Source organism: Orussus abietinus, unplaced genomic scaffold (assembly GCF_000612105.2).
Source record: "Orussus abietinus isolate OABI.00-Male unplaced genomic scaffold, Oabi_2.0 scaffold11, whole genome shotgun sequence".
Classification (NCBI taxonomy): Eukaryota; Metazoa; Arthropoda; class Insecta; order Hymenoptera; family Orussidae; genus Orussus; species Orussus abietinus.
The window spans coordinates 198,380-213,640 of record NW_019396016.1 but is presented as its reverse complement, the minus strand read 5'-3'; the positions used below and the strand labels follow the sequence as shown (position 1 = coordinate 213,640).

General features: G+C 44.4%; 1 protein-coding gene and 1 long non-coding RNA gene across 7 annotated transcripts in view; one reads left to right on the top strand and one right to left on the bottom strand.

The window, feature by feature from the left end:
* The window catches only part of LOC105704080 (elongation of very long chain fatty acids protein AAEL008004), a 28,822-nt gene extending 17,094 nt beyond the window's left edge, over positions 1 to 11,728 (bottom strand). Inside the window, exons 1-3 of one of the 6 annotated variants that reach the window (XM_012432972.1) lie at positions 11,521 to 11,728; positions 11,336 to 11,407; positions 1,226 to 1,298 (exon numbers count right to left, since the gene is read on the bottom strand). In XM_012432972.1, coding sequence (XP_012288395.1) covers positions 1,226 to 1,286 — 61 coding nt within the window. In that variant the 5' untranslated portion in view covers positions 1,287 to 1,298; positions 11,336 to 11,407; positions 11,521 to 11,728. Of the gene's footprint in view, positions 1 to 1,225; positions 1,299 to 11,335 lie in introns of all 6 variants that reach the window. The other 5 variants (XM_012432973.1, XM_012432974.2, XM_012432971.1 and 2 more) reach the window with 5 other exon arrangements.
* Positions 11,729 to 12,440: 712 nt separating this feature from the next.
* Positions 12,441 to 14,098, top strand: LOC105704081. Its single transcript, XR_001104417.2, has 3 exons — positions 12,441 to 13,034; positions 13,326 to 13,479; positions 13,585 to 14,098. It is a non-coding gene; the product is annotated as an uncharacterized LOC105704081 (long non-coding RNA).
* The last annotated feature ends 1,163 nt before the right edge of the window (positions 14,099 to 15,261 follow it).

Here is a 15,261-nt window from a genome sequence, read left to right as displayed (position 1 = left end):
GAACTGTATCGAATTTCTTGATCTTTTATGTCGTGTCATGCTCATTTCCCCGTTGTTTGATGTTAATTAAATATCGCATTTTGTCACCATATATGCCCGTTCCACCCATTTTTTTTTTTTTTTTGATAATCGTATGCTTGAATGAAACTACCGGAAAGACGGCAAGAAATGATCAACAATTCCGAAGAATACATAATTAATTAATACATTGTTATTTTCGTATGAAGGAATACATTTTTTTTAACCTGCATAAATTCGTGAACTTATCGACCAGACTTTAATATTTCTGCTTCCCACGATTTCATCGGTTTCCCCGACTGTACGTGCATTTGGATAAATTTTCATTTAATTTCACTTTACACAGTTAAAGATAAATGAAAATGGAGAAGTTCGGACTTCACGATACTGCGAATGGTAGTCGGGAATTTCATTCATTTCGCGAAGTCGACGTCCGACCTAAGAAATGATTAGAGCGGTTGGGCTTGTAGGTCTTGAGCAAATCATTACCTTCGGCTTGATCTTAAGTGAAACCGGTGCAACTAGGCCTTGACACTCCACTTGGGAAAGAAAGGTATGCGGCACGCGAGCGTTTCGCATTTTGATCAAGACCGCTCGATTGGATCGGCAATCGGTCGCGAATGAGTAAAAGTACCGACGAGATGAGAGAATACGAGATTTCAGGTAATTAATAATTAATAATCGCGATAGAAATCCCATCCACTGGTGCGGAATCACCCCGAGAAAGAAATCGTTCACTGAGCCGAGGAAACATTTCGCTGATGCGAGGAATAACAATTAGACTGGAATAAACTCAAACAAACGGTCAACATTCCGAAGAAACGTTGCATCGAATTTATGCGAGTTCATTTAAGTCGAATAATTGATTCGTTTAATTAACAAAGCATTTACTTTGATGCGGTCCATCGAAATATCCCCCTCTGGTTAAATGAAATTATTTTCTCGGTGCACCGGCTCGTGGAGTTTCCTCATTCGAGGTGCGTCGAAAGGCGATAATCGGTAATAAATATATCGTCGTTTGGGCGTGTCGGAATCCGTGGCGGACAATCTGGGAGAATTTTAATACGTCGATGACGCCGAGGTGGAGGAATTCTCCGAAATGATTTTCCTGGTGGGCCAGGGCTCGGGACGGGCAAACAATTTGATTTGCTCCTTTATGGACGGGAGGACTAAAAAGTAACGAGATATAGCACCCTCATTTACATACCGGATTTATTGTCCATGAGGTCCCTGTAACCGTGCACCAGATTCGCCACTATACTCGTCATCTTGCCTCGTGTCTGAAAAAGAAAACAATACGTGAATTAATGCGCTGCACTCTGCGCCGGAAATGTTCATAACCGACGGTATTTTTATCGCTATCAAAGAGCAATTACAACCGTAATAAGTCGTAATACTTGGCGGGTACTCTGCACGACCGATCCTCGTCGAGACGATTTACGTGAAGTATTCCTTTGGTTTAATTAATTCTTTTTTTTCTCTCAGTATAATGCGAGGATTTTCGTAAGAAAAAAAGTTAATCGAGAAGCTTATTATTGACTCGTTATGCCTATCTCTAAGTGATCCCTGAATCTTCTTTGTCGATTGAAGATCAATATGCGAATATAGTTTCCATTTTTGGCGAGTGGGTTGTTAGACTTTAGGTCCCAAGGTTGCAGGAACGTAAAAAAAAAATGATTTTCTCTCCAATTTAATGCCCAACTTACGACGCTCTTATTTCTCATTTACGGGCGGGGATAAAGTTTCCTCATACGGATTTTTTCTTTTATTTACATTCAAATGATACGATTCGCCGCTTCTCTTTTTCCTGGGTCCCAGAGTCCAGACTGTAAGACATTCCGACATGTACCGTAGAACAGACGCAATTTGTATTCTTTATTTTCACACGATTAATAAAACTTCCACAGGTTCCCCGATCTTTCCGAAATGTTCCGGTCCACGTTTTAACAGGTCCCAAGATTTATTAACAGGATGTACGTCATTCGAAAGATGTTCAGGCCTACGCTTTAACAGGTTCTAAAAATTGATTCCACGACACTCGCATTAATTTCTTTACAAGCAAGTAATAAAATCCTCCTCTAAAATATTTATCCCATATCCCGCGGCATTAAATATTTTTTATTTCTCATTTTTCATTTAATTAATTTTTTATTTTTATTTTTCATTTAATTTATCTTTCATTATTTTTTATTTTTCATTTAATTTATCTTTCATTATTTTTTATTTTTCATTTAATTTATCTTTCATTCGGATACAAGTGATGAAATTTCCTGAAAATCATTCCGAAATGTCTGACCGCAGGTCCCAAGACTGATTGCCCGACACACGTCATTGGAATTCTTCGCATACGCACTGATATAAAATCCCCCTCCCAATTTTCCCCGATCTTCCAAAATTTTCATGCCCACGCAACAAGAGTTGCCTAAATTCGTCCGATGACGAATCGTCAAAATCTCGGCGAAGGTCCCCCCTCTCGGTTGCACCCGATGCTTTAACCCACTAACAAGTTGACCCAGTTTTCCGCAAGGCATACGGCAATTTCGCAACGCGCACAGAGTCGCAATAAAATCACCCGCCCGTCTGGAAACGACCGTCAAGGGTACCGGAGAGAAAAATGAAAGAAAACGCTCGAACGGAGGTAGAACCAAAAAAGAAAAAAAGAAAAAATAAAATATCCAAATCTCCATATCTCGGCAATTACTTCCCTCTCGTTCGCCCCCCGGCATAATAAATGAATCACCTCGTGTCATTTCTTTTTCCAATCGGTATGACAACCACGACAGTCCATTTACCTAACATATTCAAATACGCCCGTTCTTGGAAAAGCATTCACAATCGAGCGTTCGCTTCGTCGATAACAATCTGCCGGTCTCATTTATACAAGGCTGAAAATTGCCAACATGACCTATCATAAGCGATCGATAACTGCTCGAAGATTGACAAGAGCGTTCCTCCCGAAACGAGACACGACTTTCGGTGCGTCTCTCCGGAAAAATTGGACGGAAGCATTCCGGATAATTCCTATTACCTATACCTATCATAAGCGATCGATAATTGCTCAAAGATTGACAAGGGAGTCTCGCGCATTTCTCCCGAAACGAGACGCGACTTTCGGCGCGTCCCTCCGGAAAAGTTGGACGGATAATTCAAAAAGCACGGTCTTTGTCGTCTGCCGAATACCCCGCCGACACTCCGCGTTAACCTTTACCTCGAGAACAAAGGCGACAGGGGAAAAGAGAGGAAGAAAGAAGGGAGACCGATATTACGATGTCCTTTTACACGTCGCGGTATCGTCAAGCTTTTCGTGCTCTCTGCCGAACAGAAGAGCCGCGCAATCGCTCGCGATGAAAGTGTCAGTAATTCGGGATTTCCTTCCATTCCCCCCGACGCGACTGATAATCATGAGGCAGGTGTTTTCGAGGATGATCCTTCCTTCCGACTCGGGCGCGCTTTTAATAGGAACATGCCTTAGCGATTACGAATAGGCACTCTTTTGGGTTGTACTCGCGTAGAGAAGATTCGCACTCGAGATGAAGAAAAAAAGAAAAAAAAAAATTGGCAAGGTATTGTATGTATGTCTAGCACCCGACGTGAATCGATGACAATTGGATTGGATTCAGATTGGATAATAATTATAATAATTACAGTTATTATAATAAGTATAATAATTTCACTCTAGGTTATTTACCCGAAGGGAAGAGATTCGCTCCCGATGAGAATTAAAAAAATTGGCGATTATTGATTGTGGTCCGGCATTAAATGTGAAGCGTGTAGTAGTATCCAGGGCGAACTTCTAACGATTCTGATAATTTGATATTAATCATGATAATTCGATTTTGAGATCATCCACACGGGGGGGAAGATTTGTATTCGACTTGAGATAAAAATGAGCAAAGTTTGAACTACTGATTTTCATCTCGCAATGAAGGTGCGTTGTGCATGTATCATTGCGTGTAAATGTGCGTTGTGCATGTATCGCATGTAAAAGTGCGCCGTCCCGTCTACAGGCCGAAGGACAAAAGCCATAATAAGATGTAATAACCATAGCGCCTGGAACTCTCGCACAGTCATTCGATTTAAGTAACCGATATCGAATTGCCGGATTTAATGTCGGCTGAAAGATTGAAGGTGTAACCGAGATGCGTTCTGCATGGCCTGAATAAACTTTGGATCCAAGAAAGGGGAGTGAACCAGGAGAACCGAGGCAAGGTGTCTCTCCCTCCGCCTCCACGCACATAAAGCCCCATAGAGTATCTACAGTGCGATGTCATTGAAAGTTTCCGCATGAGCACGGTACACGATTAACTCGCTTAATTAATAGAGCCGTGGAAAAGCGCCTGTATATCAGCCGAAATAAACCCGTGAGAATGCACCCCGAGGAGTCAGCTAACTAAATTCAAAATTAGCCCCAGAACTAGCGGCGGATTTGTTTCGGCTTTGACGAGCCATTTAAAGCGAGTCATTTTGACTGGTACTTCTGGTGATAAAAAAGTACCACCCCCACCTATCCTTAGCCCTTAACGAAAAAAGAAAAAAAAAACGGCAAAACCTTAAAATAATTAATAAGCTTTCTTAATATTTCTTTAATACTGAGATTCAAGCCAAGGATTTCCAAGAGACCAGGAAGTTGAAGTGAAAACCAGAAAACATGGTGGAATTAGGTCCCACGTGTTTTCTAAAATTGTTTTGTATTTAAAAAAATTCCAAGCAGTGTATCGTCTTGAAAGGGGAAAAGGAAGAAATTTCAACTACATGTATACTATGTTCCGAGTGGACATTTTTTAACAGTGATAGGTAACCTGGCCGAGTGCACCTGCAGGATTCATTTCCGTAGGGAAAGTGTCTCCCTAATTCGTCCCACGCGGTTTCCCCCGCTTTTTTCTTTTTTTTTTTTTTTTCCTTTAGGGTTGGCTCGCACGATTCGGGGGTGTAAGTACATTATGTGCCCGACGGCGTTCCTTATGTATCCTTATATACGAGGGGCCAGTAACTCGTGGCTCGTGGTCTCGCAACCGAGTCCGGTCCACGTCAGAGAGTGACTGGAGAATTTGCGAGAGCAGTGGCACGGCCATTCGGTCGCTTTCTCGCAGTTTTTCTCTCCTCTCCCCTCGGCTTGGCTTACATAATCCCCGTAATCGGGAGAGGCACGCCGGAGAAATGCGAGAGGCGATCGCCGAGCACGTCCGCGCCTTCTCCAAAGATAAGATACATGCCCGGATACACCACCAGGTCCTCCGAATTGTCCTGCGAGGACCGATAAAAAAAGGCGGAACTTGAAGAAGCCCTTGTCAACGAATTTCCGGATTGCCGGTCCACGCCCTAAACTTCCTAATTTTCGTTAACGATTTTCGAGGACACCTTTTCCACGGATCTCTACACGCCGATTTATCCGGTGGCGGAAAAAAAAAGAGAGAAAAAAAGAGAGAAAAAAAAAGAGAGAAAAAAAAGAGAGAAAAAATCATATCCCGACACGTGCGTGTATAAGGAAAGGTGTACTCGAGGTCGTCGAGCCACCTCGAGGAGGGAGGTGTCTCGTGCACCTCGATGTCGTCGAGCTCGCGGGAGCGGTCGTTCCGCTATTGATCTCTTTTGATCGGACCCTTCGATGGCTTACTCGGTTGGCACATAAGTGGAAGGCAGGGTGAATCGGGTGCATACATCGGCGCGATTAGATCGATCGGCAGGGGAAGAGAATATCTCGCGCCTCGTTACGTCCAGTGGTCTCCAATGATGTTCCAGTGATGGCGTTCAATGGTGATTAATGATGTTCGATGATGTTCCAGTGATAGCCTTCAGTGGTGATTAATGGTCCTAAATGATGTTCCGAGCTGTTTATCGGTGCTCAACGGTGTTTCATGGTATTCCATGGAGATCGGATGTGTTTAATGGTGTTCGATGGTATTGAATGGTGATAATGTCCATTGGCCTCCCATAGCAGGGAATGTTAGTCAACGCGATAGCGTTTCGTTGATGTTTAATGGTGTTCGATGACGTTCAATGGCGTTCAATGAAGGTTCGATAGTGCTGAATGGTGATCAATGATAGCCAATGGCTTTCGATGGTTCCCTTGACGTGAAATGTTACGTCGATGATGACCAACTGTGACGAAAATCTTCATCTCACACCCCAGGGGGTCTTAACTATCCTAGACTATGTAAATCCCAACGACGTGTTACCTACACGGAGGCGTGAAGTTTCATCAACTCCTCGTTAAATGGCTCGAGGGAAAGGGACGTTTTTCAGGGTTCTGCAATTCGGCGAGATCTGGGTACGCAGCTTATGCAGATTTTCTGGGAGATTTACCTCTCCTTGATGTTTCCTGTCGGGATTAATGGGCGGGAAGAGATACCTCGAGGTGAGGAAAATTCCGGCCAAAGGGGCGAGGGAAAAGACAAAGTCTATTTCACCACTCCGCTGGATCGCAGGCTCTTGATAGACATTTGATTACTGTCTGATTTGCAGGAAAAAAAAAAGAAAAAAAAAATGAATCGAGTCCTTCCAAGATATCGGAATTGCGTTTATCACGGAGTTCAGGTCGAGCTTGGGCGTGCCATTGGTAACAATTTTTTTTTCTTTATCAATTCCGAGAAAAGATTCTACTTTTTCTCACCTGTTTGCGGCTACGCATTGAAATTCAAAATCTGAATGATCAACGGACATTTGATTACGATCTAATTTTCGCGGAAAATTAATCGACGGTTTTCTTCCAAGATATCGGAATAATTTATCACGGATTTCCGGTGGTATCATCGGTAATCATTTTTTCCTCTTATCGGTCAGTTTCAATAAAAGATTCCTCGTTTTCTCACGGGCCCGCGACTGCGCACTGGAACATGAAACCTGCATATCGATGATTTTCTTATCGTCCAACTTGTGAAAAAAAATTAATCGAGAGTCCTTCTTGGGAGACATTGAAGTTGCGGTAATCATGAATTTCAATTCATGTCATAAGTCATAGTTTTTTTCCTCCTATCAGCTAGTTTCAAGAAAATATTCCTCGTGTCTACGAGCGAGTAAGAAACACGAGCGACTACGTACTAAAATTGAAAAACTGCAAAATGATTGACGTTTAATCGTCGGCTTTACGGAAAAATCATAGGATACGAAAAACATCATAAGATGTTCTTACGAGTTATTGGAATTGCATTTATCACGGATTGAAGTTCCTTCCTAGATCTGTAAATGGCGACAATTTATTCCTCTCGGCAGCTCCGAGAAAGAAAAAATTCCTTGTCTCCTCACGGCTGCGTACAAGAGTTTGAAACCTGCCAAACAACAGGTACTTAATAACCATCCGACTAACAGAAGAAAATTCACAGAGAGTCCTTGCGAGATATTGGAATTGCATTTATCACGGATTACAGTCAGTCCCTAGGTGTGTCAAGGTAATAATTTTTCCCTTTCGCCAGTTTCAAGAAAAAAAATCCCTCGCCCCCTCGCAGGTGCATATAAGAATTTTTAAATCTGCAAAACAATAGGTACTTAATAACCGGCTGATTTGTAGAAACAAAAATTCATCGAGAGTCCTTGCGCGATATTGGAATTGCATTTATCACGAATTACAGTAAGTCTCTAAGTGTATCACTGGTAACGATTTTTCCCTCTCGCCAGTTTCAAGAAAAAAAAAAAAAGGAATAAGAAGAAAAAGTTCCTCGTTTACTCGCGACTGCGTACGAGAATTTAAAACCTGCAAATTGCACGATGCAACTTGTTGATGTCAGACCACGCTTACCTCGAGGAACGACTCGCGCTAAATCTTTTACGCCCAGCAATTTTTCACGCATCTTCGCACGCAGAGTCGTAGAAACGTTTACGATGCGTCTCTAGCTGCGTGCTATTTCTTTTTTTTTTTTCTTTTATTCCACAGAAAATCTAGGTACTCTCCTTCGGCGCCGATTAGGGTACCTCGGTTCGCTCCTAAGTCTCTAAGATAAATTATAATCATATTTTTCCATTCCATCCAGCCTTGAAAATAAATCCAATCGAAGTTCCCTTCCAATCGCCAAATCAATTTTTCATCCAGGACAAAATCCCCGAAGCGAGCAATCTCTCATCACTCCGAAAAAAAATTGTATTCGATAAGTCTCTCTCCGCGTCCTGAAACCCCTCTAAAAAAAAAAAATCAGTCATAATGACAGATCCTCAAAAAAAAACCCAGTCTTAATGACATAACTCTACGTAAATCATGCCTCAGCTAAATCGGTTTCCGTCGTGTCCTTACATTTACATATTATACATATTATGTTTCGTTCGCATATAAAGCGATAGAGAGAGAAAAAAAAAGAAAAAGAAATAAGAAACCCAAGTAACACGACAGAGAGAGAACAAAACCAGTTATAATTCCTCTTACTTGCCACTTCCGTGTAATAATTTATTCCACCTAGACTTCGTTATATCCTCAATTTCCGGCGTAAAAAGCGATCCAAGCAACGGGGCAAAGAAAATGATCGCCGCGGCAAGAAGAGCCTCCTTCCTAGGTAAGAATGAAATATGAAATGCTCCTTAATAATTCGCGACGACGGCGCCGGGGTCGAAAGTATAATCGCCGGCCGGAGAGGCAAATCGGATCACGGGATTTCCTGCGAACGTATCGCCGCTTCGGATTATTTTACCTAATTGTTTTTAATTCGCCAGGTTCGGAGAGGCCGGGAGTAGTCTCGGCGGAGAAAGTACCCAGGCGAGTTAGCGAGCCTTGTCGTTGCCGGAAGCGGCCAGACGACCGCCACCGGAAGTGGGCTAGTTATACAACCGGTAAACGGATTGCACAATGTGCGAGATGCCTGAAGGATTTTCGAAAATGCCACTTCGAGCGAAATCGACGCAAAATCTCCTTTCGTTAACGACTCCTACCCCATGTTCTTTGAGAGTGAATTCAAATGGACTTCATTAGAAGAGGTGTAATTTAAAATGAATATAAATAAATATAGAGTCTCAATTAAATTTTCGGATATCGGATTGCACAATGCGCGAGATGCCTGAAGGATTTTCGAAAATGCCACTTCGAACGAAATCGACGAAAAATCTTTCGTTAACGACTCCTACCCCATGTTCTTTGAGAGTGAATTCAAATGGACTTCATTAGAAGAGGTGTAATTTAAAATGAATATAAATAAATATAGAGTCTCAATTAAATTTTCGGATATCGGATTGCACAATGCGCGAGATGCCTGAAGGATTTTCGAAAATGCCACTTCGAACGAAATCGACGAAAAATCTTTCGTTAACGACTCCTACCCCATGTTCTTTGAGAGTGAATTCAAATGGACTTCATTAGAAGAGGTGTAATTTAAAATGAATATAAATAAATATACAGTCTCAATTAAATTTTCGGATATAGGATTGCACAATGTGCGAGATGCTTGTCGAATTTTCGAAAATGCCACTTCGAGCGAAATCGACGCAAAATCTCCTTTCGAAACTACTCATGTCTATAATAGATTCAGGAGTGATCACAACGAGAAACTTATATAATTAATAAGAACGCAACAAATATACATGAAATATTTAACCCATTTAAATTGAATTTCGAGATAAGCGAAATAGTGCAAGATTTCGAATTTCAAGATTTCATCTCGAATTTGGTTGGAACCAGAGTAATAAGGTTGTTACAAGAGACAAACAAACTGCACATGGATCTAAATAACCTCCCTTGAATTTCTGGACATCTTTAGATAAGCGCGATTCGATTTTGCCGTTACCCTTGCCGCTCGATAAAGTTAAGGAATGAAAATCAACGACGAAAAACCAAAGTAAGCTTGAAGTCCGAATAACAGAAACCTGAAAATCTGGAATTCGAGGGTCTGGAATGTTTACTTCGACCCGAACAACAGGTGGCATCGAGAGGTACAAATATTTACCGTAAACAAAGCGGAGTTCGACTTAACATTTGTCTCGGCCGTCCGGCGTGTGGGAAAAAAAGGGACGAAAAAAGATTAAGAAGAAAGAGAGAGAGAGAAAAAAAAAAGAAAGACAACCACGCGGATGGCCGCTGAATAATGTACGAAGAGAAGACGCCGAGGACGCTCGGGTATAGATACACACGCGGAACGGTAACTAGGGCGAAAATGCGCTTAGCAACGTATATTGTTTCACTCGGAAACCGAGTTCGGCACCGGACAAAAAAAACATATTTCACGACCAATCCTACATCGGAAGGATTATTGAAAAAATTCGATTGTTTTTTTCCCTCTCTTCAGGATTTCGATCGTTGGGTCTAGCGGTCACCAGTGATGGCGTTCAAAGGTGATAAAAAAAAAACATATTTCTTGATCAACCTGCGTCAGAGGAATTCCACGGGACGCGGATGTGGTACAAAGTCCACCTGGATGGACTGTAGACTTTTTTGGGCAAGGCGACTTTGTCTCTTTCAGATTTCACGGCATTTACACGTTTCCGCAAGCCCTACAAGGTTTTACGTCCATAAAATAAAGGTTCATTTACACACACCAAACACATGGCACATACCCAAGTGAAAGTTCCGCATTAAATATTGCTCGCCCCTCAATCCCGTAAATTCTCAAGAAATGGTCGATAAATTCACGCCCTACCGACGCCATCCGATAATTCCCATTGTTGCGTTCTCTCATTTAACCCTCCAAGAATTTCCGAGCTGAAACTCTTTCGTATTTTTACCTCGGCACGGTTCGTGTCGTTCGCACCCCATCGGGCTCTGGCACGCGATCGCGCGCGATCGCGGGGAACCTAACCTAACCTTGTGCGTCGTGGATGCGCGCGCATAGGCCGGCAGGCCCGACCGCTCGGGTTTCTGCGTCCACGGAGCGTCGCCGCAGCCGGCTAGACGAGCGGCGCCGTCCCGAGGAATCGATTTCCCGCGGAATCCTAACCTCTCCTCGGATCATGGATCACGAGTCGGCCGGACTTCGCGTGTCACGAGGTGCGGGAAAAACGCGGCGGTTTAGCGATTCCGACACCTAATACCGAGGGAACGTTAACCTCCCGGAGGCCGCTCGCGTCGAGGTCAGGGAACCTCGGCCCCGGACGTGGCGCTAACGGGCCATGAATGCATATTTAAACGTCCTCGGACGCGGAAAGGCATTCCTCCGGGTGTCCGACGGAGCGCGGCGCGTCGACGCGTCGAAGTGGAAGCGCCAATCGGAACCGTGCCGGAAGTGACGTCGGATTGCGGGCACCTCCGATTGGTTTTCCATGCCCGAAGCGGTGCCGCGCCGCGCCCGGTGCGACACCCGCCGCGCTCGGTGGGACTCCGGCCTAACCTCCGAGCAGCTCGGGACGCGCTGGCGCGTGCCAGGAATTCCGACGCATCGCGTCCGCTCGAGTCTCCCGGGACTACACCCACCTGCTCGTCCGAGCTCCTCGTCGCGCCTCCGGGCACCTCGGGCGGCTCCAGTCACCGCGCACCTCTCGTCACCTGCCGGCACACATATACTGTCAATACTGTCATATACCCCCGGCCAGGGCGAACGGGCCTCGAGCCGGCGCTCGTCCGCTCGGTCTCGCGCTTCCTCGGCGACGCGGACGCACCCTCCGTCTCTCTCTTACTCGGCTCCGCTCGCGACTGGGACGACGCCGAGAGTCGACGCGGCGCGTACCTCGTGGCACGTCGAGGCTCCTCGTTCCACGCACCTGGGCCGCCTCTCTCTTTCTCTCTCGGTCCGCCTCTGGCTCGCTCCGTGACTACCGCGAGCCCGTCCGAACGTCACCGGCCTCGAGCTACGACTATTCGCCCGAGGAGCCGCACCAGCGATTTTGGTGCCCGCCGTCGCCGCCCCGCGCCGCCACCGCCGGCGTCTGCTCCCGGCGGCCTGCGCGTGCGCAGATCGGCGCTACCCTAACCTCAGCCTCCTCCACCGACCTCTGCCCTGCCGCGCCAAAGTGTATGTATGTTGTACCTCGCTCCGACCGCCAAGTCAACCTCGCGTAAACGGTAACGTAATACCGACGACACGGTGAGGTTAAGTTGGTCCACGAGCTTTTCAAAACGGGGCTGTTGATGGCGACTTTTCACAATAATAAATCGATTCCGTTTGCGGAGCTGCAAAATTTTAATGATCGATGCATCGGTCAGATTGAAATTTTCAAATCGATGCATCGGTGAAATCGAAACTCTCTAATCGAAGAATCGGTTGGTTTTAAGTACGTACAAATTGTAAAAGACGGCAATAAAGACCTTCATAGGTACCTCGAGGAATATGAGAAGCGTCAATGACGGTGCAGAAAATTCAATATGGCGTCCTATTTCGGCAATTTAATTGCCCAATTCTTACCGTTATGCTTCCTCTTGTTACCCGAGGTACTGGAAAAGGCCGTTACAGTGTACTTAAAAATGTTTTATACCCATTTAACCCTTTGCGGTTCGAGTTTCTGAAATTGCCTTGTAATTGTCGAGTCATGCTCGACTCAGGACCGCAAAGGGTTAAATGCGAGAACGCGACAAAGAAAGATGGCCGCCATTTGGTCCTTTCTCGAGCTTCACCCACGCAGCGATACGTAACGTCCTTTTCTTCTCAGATCCATAACCTTTGTCCCGAGAAGCCGCGGCATACTTTACTTCGTAACTGCTGCGTAAACCTCTCATAAACGGCAATGTAATCAAATATCAGCGTCGCATTATGCAGGGAGGTTATGTCCACGGGCTTTTCAAAACAACGCATCATCGAGATTACGCCCACGGTCGACGTTTGGCACTTGTACTCTTCTTTAGGGATTTGCAGACATCAGGAAAGTCCCGATCGATTGCAAAATCATAAGCGACAGTAAAGAAATATTTGTAATACAGTTAACCCTCTGTAATGTAAATGTAAATGTTAACCATTTGCAGTTAACCATCGCAAAGGCTAAATCAACGTTTCTTCGGTTCTTTCCAGATTTGTTGCTACTGATGTTTGCACCAACGCGCTTCCGCGCATGTACCGGCCATCCTAACCTAACACTGTAACCGCTCGTGTAAACCGCGTAAATGGTAATGTAATACACGTATCGAATGGCTGCACGAGGTTAAGCCTAGGTGGGCTTCGAAACAAACAGGTTGGAACAAGGTGAATGTCCCTATCGAAGGCTTAGAAGTACTCTTTACTTGGCCGTGTAATTGCTGAAACGTCGATATTGTCGCCTTAATAATACACTTTGGACCACTGTGAGACGCGTTAAAATGCGCAAGTAATTTTGTTTCATTGAAAAATGGAAGCCCTGCCCTTTTTGCTGTCTAAAAATGTCCGTTTTCAATTATGTCCTGAAGGCTTCCTAATTTATTGCCGAAGACGCGTCAACGGTGCGAAGGATACTTTTTAAGAAACATCAGGGACGATACTAAAGCTTTGCTTTTGCAGCTGCACGAGCTCGACAATGGAAAACCTTGGCAATAAAAATCCCTTGCCTGCAAAATCGGAGACGTAACGACTGGACAATTGGCTTGAACTTTTCCAAAGGATCGAAGAGGTGCAACGTGCATGACCATTGCCCTCTCACAGTAACAATAAAATGGTAAACATTTTTTCAAATTTATTTCATTCAGTTTTTAATTCAATGTCGCCCTGAATCCATCGATTTCCTGATTTCACGACTTCGTTGAACCGGTTTTGTTTTTAGTGACCTCAAGGGAAGGAGAAATTAATCGAAGCGAACATTAAACGACTGAAATCGCGGTATTGTTTATTCATTACGTCACCGCACGCAAGTCGTGCGAACTTACAAGTGCTTACGCAGTTATGTATAAAATAAGCATACGCACACTGACGCACCGGGTCGCTCGTCTCGCACGAGCTCCATGACTCGAAAGAATCCCGAAGGACGAGTACTGTAAATAGATCCGCATCTTCGATTTCTCCACGGGGAAATCGTCGACCAGGCGGCCAATAATTCCGCATGACACCGTTGATAGACCTCTCGGTACGGATTATAAATGAGAAAGGGCAAAAAACTCGCAAATTCTTAGATCAAGCCGTGCAACCTTGATCACGTGGACTTCGGCTAATCATATACTCTCAATCCGGAAATCGATTAAATGATGGCTCAATTAGCGACCAGTCAGAGGAAAGGGACGGCTGTACTCTGATCAAAATGCCCAAGTCAATTTACATACTCAAATCATTGGTTATTTTAATGTCAAGGTAAATCGCAGAAACATTATATCGCCTCTGTAAAATCACATTCAGAATCTGAATTAAGATAAGAAAATTATAATGTAATGTTACACTTAGTTGAAGCCAATGTTCCGACTGATTTTCATGTACTTCGAATATTAACATTTCTGAGTGAATAGTCCCTCGGTAATTATACATCCTTATGAGTATATGTAAATTTTTGCATTTGTGATTTTTCCATTTTACGTTTTTTTACGTGAAATTGCGGTTACGAGTTGTGTCAAAGTGTACATAAATTTCCATCTATTTTCATCAGCGTAGAAAAGAAACTACTTGTCTGTTTCGTTTCATTATTGAATCGCAATACTTCTCCGTGGAGTATTTCGTGTAAATAATATATACTCATACATTTTCATCACTAAAACAGGGAATCGCCAGGACAGGGGGCCGCAAACGCAGGACCAGCTGGGACGGCGAAATAATTTGTTGGCTCAGCAGAACTGCCATGCAACGAGAGCAAATTTCTCCGAGCAGTCGACACTGGTCACCGCAATGTTCTTCCTGGCCACCGCAGCAATTAATGTGCCCGGCTAGTATCGTACATACACACGCCATTCCTACATTAGTAATAATGTCTTGCACTCGGAGACGGTCAACCATAACGCGAGACAATTTTCGAAAGCTTCAGCGATGCTTTCTGCAGAAACCTGAGCGAGCAAGGAAACGTTTTCGCATTCTAAATCAGGAATTATGATGGACTCCTCGTAGATGACGTCGGAGACAGGCGATACACGTGGACGAGGAACTCGAGTCCACGCAGAATTTTTTCGCATACGAATAGACTTGCTTGAAAAGATTTGGCACTGTTGCAAAGTCGCGTCACCACCTTAATCGTACGAGCTCGGGAGTAGGAAACGAATTATAGATTTAATGTAAATTTGCAAATTTGCAAATTTGCAAATCTGCCGAGAATCACAAGGCACACGGAGCTGGCGACACCGCCCTGGGGTTCGCGACTCGAAGAAAGCTCTCTCTGAAGGAACGACCTGGAATGAGAGGAAGAGGACGAAGCTAGCTGGGTGCGGAAGGTAAGAGAGAGAGGGAGCGAGGTCTTACTTCGGTAAGGAAAGAGCAGGAGTCACCTCGTAACAGCCTTGCCGTGGGTTATGCAAGTCACGGAGAG